This window comes from Urocampus carinirostris, chromosome 8 (assembly GCF_059441175.1).
Source record: "Urocampus carinirostris isolate Australia breed hairy pipefish chromosome 8, RoL_Ucar_1.0, whole genome shotgun sequence".
Classification (NCBI taxonomy): Eukaryota; Metazoa; Chordata; class Actinopteri; order Syngnathiformes; family Syngnathidae; genus Urocampus; species Urocampus carinirostris.
Window position 1 is genome coordinate 25,516,579 of NC_142356.1, and position 18,995 is coordinate 25,535,573.

At 41.2% G+C, this 18,995-nt stretch overlaps 1 protein-coding gene across 2 annotated transcripts in view; it reads left to right on the forward strand.

The window, feature by feature from the left end:
* The window catches only part of stox2a (storkhead box 2a), a 32,154-nt gene that overhangs the window by 1,259 nt on the left and 11,900 nt on the right, over window positions 1-18,995 (forward strand). Inside the window, exons 1-2 of one of the 2 annotated variants that reach the window (XM_088342106.1) lie at window positions 6,166-7,060; window positions 13,855-14,007. In XM_088342106.1, coding sequence (XP_088198232.1) covers window positions 6,931-7,060; window positions 13,855-14,007 — 283 coding nt within the window. In that variant the 5' untranslated portion in view covers window positions 6,166-6,930. Of the gene's footprint in view, window positions 1-6,165; window positions 7,061-13,854; window positions 14,008-18,995 lie in introns of those variants that run through there. The other variant, XM_088342104.1, reaches the window with a different exon arrangement.

Consider the following 18,995-nt stretch of genomic DNA (forward strand, 5'->3'; position numbering starts at 1 on the left):
AAAACACCCCTACGCTGCTCAGCATCGCACCCTAGCGTACGCACTCACGCATTACCGGCGTTCGAACTCCGATTTTTTGACCGAACAGCGAAGCAAGAATTTCTCGAAATTTTTGGTCGGACTCCGATTTGTTTAAACTGAGAGGCGTTCGAAAACCGAGGTTCCACTGTACTATGGTATTGGTCCACTATCACAGTTACAGTGAGGGGAGGTCATCATGCAAATATAACATAAAAAATATACTAAGTTGTTAGTTTTATTCAGTAATAATTCAGTGGCTTATTTCACTTCACTATTTGAGGATTTTCTTTTCAAAAATAGCTGAATTTTCCCGTATTCTGAATCTTATTGATACAATTAGTATGTAACTGTTCTTCTGCTGAGCAGATGCAGAGTGAGGCACACAATTCCCTCGCCTCATGACAGAGGGCGATAGTGAGACCAAGGTTTCTGATTTGGGGCACAACTCAGGTCCACATATAAGAATTAATGATATCATTGGCAAGTTAACAGCAAGTCAAGCCATCCAATCTTTTTTTGTCAGTGGTGGACTATTTTATTTTATAATAGAGGATTACCTATCCAGTGATTATTTTATTCAAAAGGAGCGGAACATAAAATTCATTTATAAGTTAAGGTAACTCTGACAAAAATTATTTTGAAACCCCAAAAATTTGGTGCATCCGTAGTTGAGATTATGTATGTCTTACATACAGATTATGTATAACTTGAAATAAATATAACCTATGTTTAGATTTTACCATTTCATTTTTTTTTTTTACAAATACAGTGGAACCTCGGTTCTCAACCATAATCCGTTCCAGAACCCTGTTCGAAAACCGATTTGGTCGATCACAGAAAATCGTTTTTCCCATTAAAAGTAATGTAAAATTGTTTTAATCCGTTCCAAGACCCTAAATGTTTACCATGACCGTAAACATGAAGCCAACCCAGGCTAATTGTACGTTCGCGTTAGCGTAATCTTCCGTACGAAAGATTACGCTAACATGAACGTGTAAAAATAAAAAAATCAGGTCGTTTACACGTCATTTAGCACCCGGGTCTCCACAACAAGTGGTGAGCGGTTAAAGGATAAATAAAAGAATTATGAATAGGATTTCTTACCTTTGTGGTGCTCAGCAGAAGCCATGCTGTATGTATAGCAAGATCGGAAACTCGCACACCTTCTTCATATTTTGCTATTTTTTCTTTCTTAAATGCAATAGTTGTACGCACTACTCTTCTTTTTTCACCTGTAGCAACTTTGCTGCTTGCACCAAACTTCTTCCGAGGCATAATTAGGGGTCAAAACACTCCGTTCACCGATATTCAAAACAAAAGCAAAAAGAAGTGCGCGCTCACGTGACAACAGTTCTTCACGAGGGGTTTGGAGCAATCTACACCCGTACGCCGCTCAGCATCGCCCCAAGCGTACCGGCGTTCGAACTTCGATTTTTTGGACGAAAAGCGAAGCAAGAATTTCTCAAAATTTTTGATCAAGAACCGATTTGTTCGAACTGAGAGGCGTTCGAAAACCGAGGTTCCACTGTATAACATTTGGAAGGTTTAATTTGTTTTCTTTTGAATTAAAATGATCAAATTCGAAACAGTTTTCTTTTTCAAATGAATTCATTTTAAAGTGATACACAATGAAGTAATAGTGGCTGTTCCTAAAAGTACATGTCACAGTTGCAAAAAATTGTCAGTTCTATCTTTTGTTATCATTTAAACGTGAGACATGATTAGGCCATCAATAATACATAAGTGCATTATTTGGGAAAGGAAAAATAAAAACATCTGCAATGTTCCTGTATTTTAGACCTTATATACTGTACATTTCTATATTAATATAGTATTTATTATTTATATTAGTTATGAGTTAAGCAGTTATACCTGAGTAATTGAAGAGGGGAAACAACAGTAGTAGTAATACATACTATGTAGGGTCCAAAGTTGAAAAGTGTGTGCTTAAATACTTGTCTGTGGAGCATTGAAGCAACACACTGATAAGCACAAAAATGTTTGTCTTAGACCTAATAGCTAACTAGTAAAACTATACAATTAGGCATTTTATCAGTATTCTTTTGTTCGATTAAAAAACAAAAAAAATCACATGATGTTTTTGGCACAATTGAAGAACTGTCTGTTTTTTTTATTGTTTCCCTAAATTTGAGTGATCCGTCCAGAGTTGATCCCTTTTAAAATAAACCAGTCTTTCCACCAATCTCATAGTTATCCTAATCTATAGTAAATGATAAGCGACTGCTCATTTTTTTAACTTTTTGATTTTTATGTATGATACATACTTCATGAGCATTCAAAACAGATGTTTGGGTATTTTTGTATATGCAAAAATCCGGATCACCACATCAGACTTAAACATGTAATATTATCCGGAAAAGTGGCACTGTTTAGTGTGTTGTATTTATACATTTTTGGAATCTAATATCAATATTTACTGTAGCTTCTACTCCAACAATTTTCTCACAAGATTTCATTTGTTATCTACATAATATTTAGAATGAATTTTCTAGTAAAGCGAACTAGATTTTTCGTTCGTTCTGCCTCTGAGTATCAAATCATGTCACAAGTATTTTTGATGAATCACCCTCACTAATTTAAGTATGGAAAACTAGTTGGGTTCATACAAAAGTATTGTCACAGTTTTATGATACAATTGTATGTCTCTGCTAGGCCCACCTTTTTCTTACACCAGTGGTGTGTTTTTGTCAAAGAGTTTTTAGCAATGAACACTAAATCCCGTTAGTTGGGGGTATCTGCATCCTTTGGATACACAATTGGGGAAGCGGGAAGGAAAACGCTTTTTTTTCCCTTTTGTTCTTGAAAAGAGTTGACGGATTCCCAGTGTTAGCCTCCTGAAAGGAAAGGGAGCGTCCCGACAAAGAATGACGGGAAATGTTGGCCAAGTTAGGCATTTGTTTTTGACTAGTTTGCACAGAAGAACGATTATTGCAGTTTAGAAGGTTCTTCTTGAGAGCAGAAAAACTCAAACTTCATACATGTACCTTGATATGAGCTCTTGTTTAACTGATTTTCCATGATAACAGTGAAATAAACTAAATGCAGTGTTATGATCTCCTTCCACATTTATAGTGTAAATAATTGGAACTGGAAATAGCCAAACAAAAGTTGAAAGAAGTTTCATGTTTTTTACCATGCTTTGTGGGTTCGACGTGCTTGCTCTGTCATTGCCTATTATAACTGGTGAATTCATGATTTAGTAATTTGAAAGGGCGCACATTCATCATAGGTTTAGCTCCTTAATTTTGCTCTAAAATTCCACCAGATTTATGTGTATGAATTTGAATGGTACAAAATTTTCTTCTGGTGGAGCATTCACCCAGACCCGCCTCGACTGTCCATCCACCAGTGTCTCTCAAAATTCTATGTTAAACACTGTTGTATATTTATATTATAACCTTTTTGCCCTAGAGCAGACTAATAATAAAACACACGTTTTATAAACAATAGCCAAAGAAAACAAATAAATCAAACGTTAATGGGATCATTTGTAATCCATCGCCACCACAACCAAAACACGCGGGTGTGAGCCTAGGACCACCGAGGCAACGCCACTGACCACTTGTTCACCGTGCTGCCTTTGCTTACCTATGAAGTGAATACCAATGAAGCCAAATCAATAAAACAGTCACATGACGTATGACATCTTCCCCATCTTCTCCTATTGTGAGCAACTGCCACTTTAAGGAAGCTTGTAGGGGAGGAGGGGGATGCTTCGGTGGGTACTCGGCGAAGTAACAGCTATGAGCTCATCGGCTTGCGTCGTCATAGCAACAAAGGCTGTTGCAGCACTACTGAGGGATAAAATGGCTGGCTTGCTAGGTCCCCCCCACTTTTCCCTGCCACCCCTCTTCCCTTTCCTCCTAATGTTTTCTCTTCTTTAGTATTACTGAACCGGAGCAGATTGGTTGTGGCACCACAAGATGCCCCCACACAATCCCCCCTACGTAAAAACGCACACACCTATCATTTTGTGGGCACCCCATTTTTCACAATAAGTCACCAAGGTGAGGATGCAGACAGCTTACTACATTTAAGAGAGGTGTATTTTTGTGGACAATCCCCGCAAATACACCTTACCAACCCCGGCACTACCCCAAGACGCATGGTCTCACACACACACATACACACACACACAAACACACACACACCCTTCCTGGAGGTGGTGAGAGCTAGTGATGGGACTCCGGCTCTTTTTTGGGACATGGCTCTTTTGGCTCGGCTCACTAAAAAGAGCCCGCTCTTTTGGCTCACAAATGGCTCTTCAGATTGTTTTTGTTGCTTTAATCTCTGTAATACTAATTATTATTTATGCACAAAAATGACTAAAAACAAGAAAAAAAAGGAGAAAAATATAATGAACGATTGGATGTCCTTGCCCTTGACCGCAGAGCACGAACCTGGAGCATCCAAGGGGCTTTCTTCTCTCCACAGAGACCGGAACTAGTAGCGGTTGAGTCTTTCTCCTTGCCGCCGAGATTTGGAAGCTTCCCTCCAGGTCCTATGGTGGTCGCCTCATTCGGTTTGGTTTTGCGGGTTGACCCTTGTGGGGGAACCTGGAAAATGAGGCAAGGGTGCTCAAAATGATGATGGTAACAGGAACAAAGTAACAAACATGGGGGGTTCACAAAAACACATAACATGTAGAAACAAAGATAAAAAACTGACAATATCCAAACCAAAAACAAAGACTAAGCCTGAAATGGAAATGCAAGGAACAAAGTCTTGAACAATGGGGGTAACAAACCCAAAAAATAAGCTTGCCATGGCGGTGTAAATTCGAATGACCCAACCCTGTGTGCAGTTCAAACAGTTATTATAAGATGATTAGGGACAGGTGTGTGGTGATTGGACACACCTGTTCCCAGTTCCAAACCCGGTTGGTGCCCTCTGGGGTAACACAGCAAACCGTCGCATTAGATTTCAGTTTTGCTAAAAGATGGCCACTTCTGCTTTTTAACAAGAACATGTTTTAGTTTTTTAGTTTTCTGAAGACTGATTTTGTTTTGTGCATAGAAATGGAGTGAACAATAAAATACTCAGAGTAGCATTGCACCTTCATAAAAGCCCCCAAGGTTCAAACTTACCTCAAGGTGACGTTATTACCGATCGAGAGTATAAGATTGTAACAAAATAGCAACTATAGATCTACAAATTAAAACACACAACACAAAATTGCAGTTGAATGAAGGGTTCTATTGTCATCATACAAAAGTCGAATGGAATTGGAGGGCTTCTTCTTTCAGTGTTAGAAAGAGATTTAGTGAGCGTGTGGCTAGCTCTGCGCTAGCATCTGGTGACTTTGAATTGACCAAAGTCTCTGCAATAATCCAAATACATCTGTAGCAGTTTCCCATGAGTTCTAGTCTCAGGTCATCCATTTTATGGGTAATGGACCTGTTGTTGGTGAGATACAGGGTCCGCAGGGGTGGTTTAAGAGAGTTATTAGCCGTAACAGTAGGCCGGACCTGCAGCCTCGGTATTGTTTTCTCCCCGACGCTGACTTATTTACCTGATAATAATCCATGGAGCTCCCGCTGGTGATCACAATTTCTTTGTCCTGATTCTTGACTTTTCTTGGAGTTTGATTTAATTGATGAATTTATTTTCAATGCAACGAGCTGCTAAAAGCTAGCAGTCGCCATGCTTCCCTGTCTGTTTTGGTTGGGATGTGTTGACTTGTGTGCTCGCCAAACCTGGCTGTTTGACTGACAGCATACACTAGCGTATGACAGTCATGCACGCAGACAGTCATGACCACCCAATAAACACACACAATATGTCCTGTGTGCTCAGAAAGCAATGCACCATACTTTGATATCAATGACGCTAGACAGTTAACTTCAAAATACACGAAACAGTGAACCAGCGATAATCGAAGCGAACGGTTTCGGTTTCGTGACCTCGACAGGGTAGAATGTTTCGACCAACTTTTGTGCAGAATACCGGATCTTGATTGGTAGGGAGCCGGCTCCCGTCATTAACCTCCAAGAGCCGGCTGATAGAGTTGTTTCGTTCGTGAATGACACATCACTAGTGGGAGCAGCTGCAGCATTAGCGGCGGGAAGAGGAGCCGTTGACTGGAGTTTGCCTCCCCCCACCACAACTGCCCTCCCCCGACTCTCTCACACACACAGCCCCCCCTCCACCCACCCCTGCCTTAATGAATGGATGCTACGGCTAACGGATCGCCGCCATCGAGGCTGGATGTCTATTCTTGACTTGATCCCTTTCTTCTTCCTATGCTCTCCCGTTTTTGCTCGTTGTTTAAGCTCCCTCCCCGCCCTTTATTCGTGTTTGTCAGGGGTGGAGAGAAAAAAAAGGACGACGGGGGTGTCTCTCCGTGTGTGTGGCGGCGCTCGACAGGGATAAAGATGGAGGTGAACGTAACGTCCCCGCCGCTTGGCGTACTACCATTGGGCTGAATGCAGGCGCTTTGATTTGGATGCAGGTTGTTGTTGTTTTTGGATGGGGCTGCTTTTCCGGATGACGTTGAGCTATTGTCTGGCCTCCATGGGAAAAGAACAATCCTGAAAACGACACCCTCAGTCCCTCCACCCTTTCTCTTTTAATCATATTTACCCCGTTTCACCTCCCACCTTTCATCAGCATCCACTTCTTCACCCGCCCCCCCTTATCGGAGCGTAATGTGCCTCCCCATGCATGCAAATGGTGGCCGGGTGATGCCTCCCGGGAGGGAGCCCACCACGAGCCGTTCGTCAATGAGACGCACGCCGCTTCTTCCTGCCATGTCCGGTGTGCCATCACTCTAGCGGGACGCTCAGTACCCCATGCGGGGGAGGCGCTGAGCCCCTGAGTTTGGTCCACCTCCCCCATCCCCCTGCTCCCCACCTTCAACATCCTTCCCAAAATATCAAGGGGGTCACGATGAAGAAGAACCGCAACATGCGGCGGGCCTGGGCCGGCCCTGAGAAGGACATCCGTGTGCAGAAGCAGCACCTTCCTCCACCCCCTCCTCCCCATTTCTCGCCGTCCCCACCGAGTTTTCGGGCGTCAGGTGAGTAGTGCGTCATCTGCAAATAACAAAAAGCTTGCCTTGTTCTACTCGCCACGCTCCCAAAACACACAGTTCATACATCTTTTTCATGGTCCTTGCAAGCACTTTTTAAGGACTTTCAAAGCCAATTTCTCCATTGCCATTAAAACAAGAAATCCGTTGTGACTCTTGTATTCCACAATATATCTGCGATTTATATATATGCCATTTTTAATCTTGCATGCGAATTTATCAAGACGTATGATTTTTAGATCTTGAGGTAATCGCGAATATATTTGTTTTTGAGACACATTTCTCCCCATATGTGTTGGTTAAAAATGACAGAGATACGTAGCTTAACAGTTGTAAGAAGTTCCAATTTACCACTGGGAAATGCTACCTTAATTTTTTGCATTGACTATAATACATTTCCATAATTGATACGTAATCCTTGCACTAATACACATTTCATAGTTCCCTGTTCAGGTGTTGCAAGCACCTGTCCTCTTGGGCCTGACTCATAGGGGGCAAAGACGCTTCATCGGATAATTCCGTACAAACCAATACCAGCTGCAGTTACTCACGAGGAAAAAAGATATGCAATAGCAAAATGAAGCCACCAGAGAGCGGTGACAGTGTTATTTTTAAGCAGACTTATTGAGAAACATAGAAACGATTCACAATTTAAAGGGCACTTGACCAAAAATGCAATAATTTTTCAAACCACATAAAGCATTTTAAAGGATTTCAAGCACCTGTACAAACACTGCAAAAGAAGAACATAAAATAATCAGCCATTGTCAGGTTCAATGAGATGTTTCATGCAATTCATAACAAGAAACACGAGATGCAGACGCTTAGTTCCTTTGCCAGCTGGACTGGTAACAACACACCTGAAAGGTTGCTCACCAACTTCTGTCTCTCAGTTTCCCCAAACATTTTATTCACATTGAGGGGTCCGTAGTTACAATGTGCATCTTTCAGAAATGGAAAGGGTAAAAACTACAAAGCTAGAAGATGTGTCACACTTGTTTACTTATGAAACAAATACCTGGAAAACTAAAAACACCATATCCCACTAGATCACAGGTTCTCAACTGGTCTGACTTCAGGACTAATCATTCAACCCTAATTTCAAGCTGTGACCCGAAATCAAGAAACAAAATCCATATCTCGCATTACTAATGAAAGGATTGTGCAGTCTTAAGAAGAGATGCTAAAATGACCAGCAAAGCCCAAACAATTTCAACTACTCACATATAAGCCTACATCGCATATAAGCGACCCCCTAAGACCGCTTTAAAATAGCCACATACTAAAAGAAATTCAAAATATATATTGTCTGATTTAATTTATGAATTTCTTTTGGATGTAACAAGCTGCTAAAAACTAGCAGTGTCATGCTTCCAGGTTTGTTTAAATGTAGCTGCATGAAAACATTAATAATTATTTCATCTTCTAGTTCATAAAGATTAACATACTGGTACGAATATAACATTTTTAAACTAATTACTGTACATTCCAACAGCGCTACATTGGCAGACACCTGTAGACCATTTTTGTATCTTTTCTCCTCGATCGTTGTTGTAACTGTTTTCCACTTTTCCTCTCTTTTTTCCTCACTAACCTCTTAGGGAACCATTACTATGGGCACGAAATGGAAATAAAATGAACAAAATCACAACAAGATGAGGTCCCTAACAAATGCGCCAATTGATTAGACTGGTAGAAGAGATCGAGCAGGGCATTACCGCCATCTACTGTTAAGGAGTGTAATTGATCCCAACCCACCAGTTAAATACTGCACTAGATTAATGATATTCAAACAGATACTATTGCTATTAAACTAAAATGCAAACATCCCACGAGTAATAAGAATACTATGATCGTAAATTATATATGGTAAGAGTATATTGAGTGAATGTGTGATAACTACCTGATAATTATTCCTACAATATTAAAATTAATCAACAACTTCAGTATTTTGATACTAGAGATCTTGTTTGAACATGTGGAATTTCACCTTACTTTCCCACTGCGCCTATCTGTTTTTATCTTACCTTTAGCAGAGCTGTTTGTAGCGGGACAAATTCGCTTTGAGGAATGGTGGCTGGGGGGAGTGCTGGAGAGTGACGTCCCCTGAGGTTTTTTTTTAAATTTCTATTTGTCAGAAAAATAGTGAAGGTAAGAAAAGGCCAGTTTTAAGTAGAGTCCAAATGCCAACCCAAACCCCAAGAAAGATGAAAAAAGACTGCGTCTAAGAAATGCACGTACCTGCTCGCGCATCAATAATGAGCTGAATGAGGCTGCAATGATGTCATAAGCCAAGAGATGGCTGCAGAGAGGGTCAAAGTTCCAAATTCCGTACAACTCTGCTAACGTTCAATAGCGTCAGATTTGAGTTTTGAAATTTGTTTTTATTGTCATTGATTATAGAAACATTGTATGCAATGAAATGTGGACATAGAACTCCAAGGTAAACACGTAATAAAGATTTTAAATAGAAAAAAAAATAAAGGTCCGTCCAAAAGATGGGCAAAAATATAGAGACTTGCCTTAGTCTTAATAGTAGTACAATGAAAAAAAGTGTGCATTGTAATAGTTGTGCAATGAAAGGGAGAGACATAACATTCAGCAGCAACAACAAATTCCAAATAAGTCGCAAGATATGTTTACGTGCACTTTTGCCTGTTTTTTGCATTTTTAATGAAAGAAAAGACAAACTAGGGCATTTATAAAGACCTTAATAATAACATTGATTCAAAATTTCTGAAGTTGTAGTCCCAACCCTTAAATCATATTGAAATTGTGCATTGGTTAAAATGTTTGGAATAAATGGATGGATGTTTAACGCATGTATTCCATCAATATTATAGACATTAAACTGTCATCTGAAAAATCCATTCTGTCTATAGAACTGTACGTTTGTTTAACATAAAATAATCGACCACTGAACTCATTTAACACCACCAGTTTTCAAAACAAAAATAAATAAAAAACTTATAATTTAAGAAAAATAAGAAAGAACAATGCTACTCAATCTATCATCCCCATAATGAAATGCACACGTTGTTCACTTGTCCGGGGGTCAGCAAGAAGCCGCTCTGAAGTCACAGGCACCTTTTTGGCGCTCCCAAGTGGCTCGATTGTGCTTTTTCCAAAATATTTGATAATGGAAAATGATTTGGTTTCTGTAGGAGGACAAACATGACACACATTCGTTTTCCAATTAATATAAATATATGCACTATGAATATACAGGAGGGCAGCAAAGCGGCACAGTGGTTCGCCCGTGTGCGGCACATTTCTGAGGTTAAGAGATCAAACCCTCCTGTGTGGAGTTTGCATGTTCTCCCCGTGCTCGAGTGGGTTTCTTCCGGGCACTACGGTTTCCTCCCACATTTCAAAAACATGTCAGGTTAATTGGCCGGTCCAAATTGTCCCTAGGTTTGAACGAGCGAGTGAGTTGTCTGTCTCTGTGTGCCCTGCGACATCCTAGCAACCAGTTCAGGGTGTCCCCTGCCCACTGCCTGAGGATAGCTGGGATGCGCTCCAGCACCTCCGTGTCCCTACTGTGGATAAGCAGTGCAGATCATGGATGGATGGATGTATATACAGTATGTGTCGCTTTCCTTATAAGGCTTATATAAAGCTTTAAAAAAATATTTCTGTTCCAAAATGGCTCTTTCAACCTTTTGGGTAGCCAACTTCTGGTCCTTCAAGGAATATCCAACACAAAATGTTGTCAATACTATGTTGCACATGTCCCCTCCTCTAAATAAGACAATCTGAATGATAAAACTTTAATTGATATGTTAAAGCTGCAAAATGTACCTGTTTTTTCCTTATGAAGAAGACAGACGTTTTTTTTACTTGTTTTTGAGGAAAATGACAATTTACGCAGCTGAGAAACTGTAAAAGCTGAGATAATAAAAAAGAATACTTACCGAACTAAAAAATGTAGTCACTTCACATAAGCTGCCACATAGTAATGCAGGTGGACTAAACCTTTTTTATCATTAGCCACAATGCAAAATAAATTCAACACAAGTGTAAGAATAGTATTTTCAGAAAATATTTTGACTCCTTAGTGAGCATGTGAGTTATGTCGCTTGAGAAGAGCAGATTACGTCATGCCTTTCCTCTACTGACCCTTCAGTGCAATGTAGTGGGAGTTGGTGTAGGGGCTTTGGGGTGGCGGGGCCGGATGAAATTACGGCGTGGAGGATGACTTCACTCCTCGCCGAACTCAATTTGACAAAGGCAACAGCACGTGGCGCCCGTATTGTCGAGCATTGCCGCAGAAGCTCGCACAAAAAAAGGAAGACGGGAGAGGGAGCGAGTGAGAAATTGAGAGACGACGAGGTGGAGCTAGAGCTGTTTGACCATTACGTCATAGCTTCTCACTCAACAGCGGTCTTGTGCACGTTGCTGGAAAACAGTAATTGGTTACAGTTCCTAAAAAGTAGCGCGTTACTTTGAAAGCAACTATCTAGTTACAAATTATCGTATGTACTCGCTTTGAACCCGACTGGTGAAAACGGCTTTAAAAAAAGCCACATAATAAAAGAAATAGAAGAAAACGTGTACACCAACCTGTCATAAATACTGATGTGACTCAGGTGTGCCCGCTCATTTGGCGCCAACCGCCACGGGTTCTGATTGGCTCCCTGTCACTATTTGAACCCAGTCCTGTCTGACCCCTGTTGTCAGTCCGTTTGCGAACCTCAGTGTATACTAGGCAAGCCTTTTTTGACCCTGACTCCCACCTGTCCCGTTTTTGCTCCCGTTTGTGTCCGGCTGCGACCCCTTTTTGTTCCCGACTACGCTTACTCACCCGTTCTGGCTTACGACTCGTCTCCTACACCGACCACGCCTTGCTCTCCCAGTCCCGGCTACCGACCAGTTTTCCCTGACATCGCTCGTTACGGAAGATCCACTTCCGTGTTCGGATCACAATCCGAGTACGAGAGCGTCTTGCTTCCTGTGTCCAGCGAACACCGGATCGTGGGCGCAGCGCTTCCTCTTTCCTTCAATAAAACTTGTGGTAAACGCTACGCAATTGGGTCCTGTTTCCGTTCTGGTCTTGACAGAGCCTATGAAAGCGGTGAACCCTACACATTTCTCGGCTTGTGCAATCTTGAGATCTTGCAAACTAACATAGCCGAGACCTTCCATATCCAGTTTGTCTTTGGTTTTCTAACTATTTGAAAATTTCCTTTTGCATTCCTGGTTAATGCCCAAGACCGTTTCTTTTTTTCTGGGGCATGGTGTATTACATAAATAATTTTACAAATAGTAAGACCAAAATTCAACCCTCTTTCACCGTAAATAATTTGTTCACGTTTGTCCCATTCATTTCATTATTTCTGTATAAGCTATTCCTCCTCCTCACACACTCCTCATCATTTGCTCATGACATAACCAAGTATGCACATATAAACTGACCCCGTAATTTAAGTATTTTATTTTATAGTTGGAAATAGAGCTTTATGTGAATATATATATTGTAGAGGTAAAACCTTAAGTACAACCCGGGCCGGGTTTCTTTCTGGCTGTTTTTTTTTTACCCACCTGTGATTGCTCTTCTTTGTCTCTCTGCCTCTCTGAGAGTGACGCATGTCTTTCAAACGTGCTGCTGTTGTGGTTTTTGGTCCATTTTTTAAGCTGTCAAAATTTCCCGTCAACTCATAAAAAAGTGATGGAAAATTGTCGGTTAATATAACCTCTGCAGACACAGAGTTTATACTGTCTTGTTTAAATGGCGGCGCAGTGGTTAGCGCTTGTGCGGCACAGTTCATGTCATGGGAACCTGTCGTGGGTTCAAATCCAGCTCCAGACTTCCTGTGCGGAGTTTGTATGTTCTCCCCGTGCTTGCGTGGGTTTCCTCCGGGCACTCCGGTTTCCTCCCACGTTCCAAAAACATGCATTTCAGGTGAATTGGCCGGTCCAAATTGTCCCTAGGTGTGAATGAGCGAATGAGTTGTCTGTCCCTGTGTGCCCTGCGATTGGCTGGCAACCAGTTCAGGGTGTCCCCTGCCCACTGCCCGGAGATGGCTGGGATGGGCTCCAGCCCCCCCTGCGACCCTAATTAGGATAAGCGGTACGGCTGATGAGATGAGATGAGATGAGACAAAAAGACAGGCTTTGCGTGTCGCACAGATAACATCCCACTTTCATGCAGAGCAGCCGACACCGTTGGACCCAGACAACCAGGCTGGGGGCAGGGTCCAGGGTCGATCAAAATGACCCTTTCCTTCTCCTGAGTCCTCACAATTAAATATCAGATTTAAAGCTTGCTTCGGGTTCCGTCCTGCAAATCGATTTAATTGTTTGGGCTCAGGCTGTGTCGTGCTTTAATACCTGCGGGCCTGGGTCAGGCTGGATTTTTTAGGCTTGATTTAACCCCTGAAATATGGTAGATAGAATATCAATAGGGGAGAAATTATGCGTTCTCTTACTCTGTGCTTTAGACGGCGCTACCATTACTATATTTAGTTGTATTTTGTACGTACATATAAGCACGCTTACCCTTTTGAAATGTTGCAAATCAGCGTTGTGTTGCTGACGTTGGGAGGGTTGTGTGCTACTTCGAAAAAGGAATGGATTAGAGCAGAAAAATTGTGATCTGCTTTTTAAAAGTAGCGGATTCATAGCACCATGTTGTAACAACAGTTGAATTACAACATTTTATTAATGACGCTTTCGAGTCCAAGTAATTGCGTTTCAGGAAGGCATTCTTTTGTAACAAGTGACTCTCAACACTGCTCACCAGCCACACTTTTGTTCTGACTGTCCCTCTTTCTCTCTCCCAGGTGACGTGTCGCCCATCAGCATGTCACCCATCAGCCAGTCACAGTTCATCCCGCTGGGCGAGATTCTGTGTTTGGCCATCTCGGCCATGAATGCCGCACACAAGCCCGTCAGCCAGGAGGCCCTGGTGGAGCATCTCACTGCCAGCTTCCCAGGTGAGCTGGAAAAAGCAATGCCTCATTAATCAGCCGCAACCTGATGCTTTTTTTTTTTACCAGTTTGTTATAAAGTAGTTATCGTATTTTCCGCACCATAAGGCGCACTTAAAAGCCTTTATTTTTTTCAAAAGCTGACCATGCGCCTTATAATACAGTGCGCCTTATATATGTATCAATATTAGGTCGCAAAGTCTTGCAACTAAGGCAAGCAGCCGCCGACTAGATTTCCCCCCCGAAGGCGAAGTCGTCCGCGGTGTATGCTGGGATTTATATACCGGTGTTTCATTTCCTAACCAATGTGTCAATCATCATTTGAATCAGTCACTATTGGCTAAAGTTATTCGGAGGTAAAGGGGGCGGATCCTTTTTATCATTTACAGGCTCGCATAGGCTAAAGGGGCGAAACAAAGCCTGCAATTGGCCGAAAAAGATGAATGTGAATCACACGTTGGGTTGCACTACGGCATAGAGAAAACATTTTTTACTATTCTGTATTTGTAAATATTTTACTCTCCTGGATTTACTACACTCACGGTTGTAAGAAGACCATGGTTACGTATCATTTTGGAACGTGATGGCTGCAAGAGAACTTAGGTGAGCTATGCGGATTTATATTTTCTCGGTATCTTGTTTTAGAACGATCTTGATGTTTCTGTGATGAGTCTATTTTTAAATTCAATTCAATTCAAAGTGTTTATTGTCATATGCACAGTAAAGAACCCCGTTTCCCTGCACAATAAAATTCTTACTTTGCTGTCCACACAGTTGCCAGCAAAAAATAAAATGGAAACTAAGAAATGTTTGGCGTTTCTTGAATCCCAAGACTTTAACCTTCCAAATGATATTTGGAACGATGCATTTGAGTGATTGGTGACATCGTACAGACACTGTTTCCGTACATGTCTGAGACACGTATTTGCTTCTTTGCAAGCTTTCGGAATGTTAAGGGGGTAATAAGTTTGACTTAACTATCTAAATGTTTTGTCAACGTTCCCATTGTAGCGCCTTATAATCCGGTGCGCCTTATGTATGGAAAATATAGGACCAAAAACTATTTTTTGGGGGTGCGCCCTATAACCCAGTGCGCCTTATAGTGCGGAAAATACGGTATAAAGGTGGTTATTTATTTTGCATTAGCTCTCATCTAGGTTTATTTTACTCTGAAAATCCGAATATTCAACTTGATCGAAATTATGAACTTTACAAACACATAATGTTCTTGATAAGTTTACAGTTTAGTAGTTTCTTAAAATAAGGAAAGAAGTCATAAATAATGTTTTAACTTGCAAAGAGAACAGAAGAAGACTGTACCAAACTCCCTCGAAATGCCACATTCCAAATTTGTTTAAAAATCCCTCTCCTGATCTCTTTCTTTTTATTACATGTCCTACGTTACAAAAATCAGAGAATAATATATTTTTCTATCTCTGATTTAAACTGCGCAAAACTTATATTCAATAACTTTGAGAAGTGGATTTTATTTTCTTGATTGGGGTCACAGCTTGTATTTGGGATGAGATGGTGGGTACATAAGTCAGGCCATTTTCAGAACCAATAGTTTAGTAGAAAGGGTGTGGAATTCAAAGAACTCACAACATTATTGGCAGATAATGACAATGATGTAAACCTTGCATAATAGTCAAAATAACAAACGACATTGAGGAATAACAGTCCAAATAACGTATGAACTTTCATCGTTTGCAATCTGCTTTACAAGTGTCCAAAATTTAAAAAAGAAACAAGTAGAATAAACCGATTTAATTCAAATCTTGCAAAACAAGGGATCAATGCGTGGACGCGGCTGAGGAATGTTTCAACAAGAACTTAATTGAAAGAAGAAGACTAAAGTTAGACAAATTAATCAGATAAATGACACTTGGACTTGACAAAAATGACAGAAGAAGCTGTGGACACAACAACAACAAAGACAAAACTAAACAAAAACTCATACCAAATTCGTGCATTAAATTCCCTCTAAGAAAATGTTATCATTGGATCATGATTGACTCAGATACTGATACCTGGTACTGATACTCTTTCATCTCCATTTTAATGGTACCACTTCAGTCTCAATCTGAGCACGAAAAATAATCGAACAGATACCATGGAAGATATTTGTATTTTTAATTTAAATGTGCTATAAATAATTATCAAATTTATTTTTAGGTGTATTGAAGAGTTTCAGGAAAACCTTATACACTAGGTTTCAAAACAGATCTGCCCTAATGGTGTGGGAGTTCAAAGAACAGCTACATTATTTTGTCAGGACCAGGACGGAAACAGGACCTAATTGCGTAACGTTTACCACAAGTTTTTATTGAAAGAAAGAGGAAGGGGTGCGCCCACGATCCGGTGTTCGCTCGACGCGGGAAGCATGTCGCTCTCGGACTCGGACTGTGATCTGAACACGGAAGTGGATCTTCCGTAGCGAGCAATGGCGGTGTCAGGGACAGAAAAAACTGGTCGGTAGCAGGGGCTGGGAGAGAAAATCGTGGTCAGGGTTGGAAAAGAGTTGTAAGCCAGAATGGGGGGGGTAGACGTAGTCGGGATCAAGAATAGGTCGTAAGCTGGGACGGGAGAGCAGACGTGGTCGGGGACAAGACTGGTCACAGCCGGAGACAAACGGGAGCAAAAACGGGACAGGCGGGAGTCAGGGTCGAATAAGGCTTGCCTTGTATACCCAGAGGTTCGCAGGTGGACTGACAACAGGGGATTGATAGGACGGGGTTGAATAGGGACAGGGAGCCAAACAGAACCCGCAGCAGTTGGCGCCAAGTGAGCAGGCACAGGTGATTCCCATCGGTAATCATGACATTATTGGCCGATAGTGACAATGATGTAAACAGTGTATAACAGTCAAAACTACGCACAACAGTGAGGTATTAGTCAAAATAACTAACTGGCATCGACGAAATAGACTTTGCATGTGTCTAATATTAAAAACGGAATAAACTTAGTTGTCAGAAAGCCGAACAAGAATAAATACGTTGGTGAAAGTATGCAAGTAATCTGGGTGACTGAAAAAATGCGCGAATAGACCCTTCGACCTGTTTGTAAACATTGTGACCTACCCGGTGGACGAGGCTTAGCCTGGAGGCATAAGTCTCACTCACGCTGGGTAGAAGACAGGGGAAAAGAACGCTGTCGTAGCTGCTAGTTGTCGTCACGGTGTGTTTCTGTATTTGTGTGCCAGAATCGGAGAAAAAACATTAGTGATCGTAAATTAAAGTTTTACAGGATCCTAGCGGAAACTCCTGATCAAAGCAAAAGAAGAGAGTGTGCGTTCAACAGACAAAGGCACTCAAAGGTACCACACACTTCATAACAAGTTAGAAAAATGAGACGTTTATGATTTTTGCTATCAAGTCCATATTACTCATTAAAACGCCAAATATCTTATTATTTTCTTAGGTTTTGCTAAGTGTTAGCTTGTAGCCTAAATGGCAACAGTAGCCCTGTATATAGTCCCTGGGTCGAAAAACTAAAACAGACATGCTCTGAAAACAATCGTTGGGCATAGAATCTAAGTAATCTCATCTCATCTCATCAGCCGTACCGCTTATCCTCATTAGGGTCGCGGGGGGGCTGGAGCCCATCTCAGCCATCTCCGGGCAGTGGGCAGGGGACACCCTGAACTGGTTGCCAGCCAATCGCAGGGCACACGGGGACAGACAACTCATTCGCTCATTCACACCTAGGGACAATTTGGACCGGCCAATTCACCTGAAATGCATGTTTTTGGAACGTGGGAGGAAACCGGAGTGCCCGGAGGAAACCCACGCAAGCACGGGGAGAACATACAAACTCCGCACAGGAAGTCTGGAGCTGGATTTGAACCCACGACAGGTTCCCATGACATGAACTGTGCCGCACAAGCGCTAACCACTGCGCCGCCGTGCTGCCCCAATCTAAGTAATTCATCAGATAAATTTATTTATTCATGTATTTATTGTTTTTTTTAAATCTATTTTTAAATGTATTCCCAATTTTTGTTTGCAATGTCTGCTTGTTCTGGAAGCCACACACAGTGTTTACAAAGCTAACATTAGCACGTAGGCTACACACTAGCAGTTAGCTAAATCTAAGAAAATAACAAGATACTTTGCCTGTATAATAAGTAATATGGACTCAAACAATCATAAATGTTTCATTTCTCTAACTTGTTATGAAGTGTGATCGCAAACCCGAGCATTTTTGATGAGTGCATCTGTCCAATGTCTTTACTTTAATGCACAACTCTCTTCTTATTTTTGTCCCGGAGTGTCCGCTGAGATCTCGTAAAACAATTTACGTTTCTTTCTCCAATCCTGGCACACAAACACACAACACGACGACAACAAGAAGCTACGGCAGCTTGCTTTACCTGTGTCTTCTAGGCAGCACAAGTTTTTTTTTTTAGGCTATCAAAAGGTCTATAGGAGAATATGGCTGACAGGTTTAAATAGATGAGACAAATATGTTAATGGGTTGAAATGTTAGTGGGTGAAAATGCCAGCATATTGGCCAATAGTCTCATATCTATTTTATTCTACTACTTGAAAATACATTAGCTCAGTCGCTATGAATCATTGGTATTTTATAGGAAATTTTAAATTGCAAACAATTCAAAAGATGTGTATATACAGTATAGTGTTTTATAAAGTTACCATGTGTTTTTTAACTATATTAAAATAATTACCGTAAATTCTGGACTATAGAGCGCACCTGATTATAAGCCGCACCCACCACATCTTAAGAGGATAACCGCTTTTGTACTTACACAAGCCGCACCTGCATATAAGCCGCATGCGCCCACATTAAAACATGTAACACAATCACGAAATCAACCCAAACCCGACTTTGAGTCCGGCGATTGTAACTGAATATAAAGTACACAGTCCAAAAAACACAGCCGGCAAAATGAACGGAAAATGATACCTGTACTTAAAGTTTGACCCATTGAAAATAATCCAAGTAAAAAAAAAATTATATTTTCAAAGGTAAGG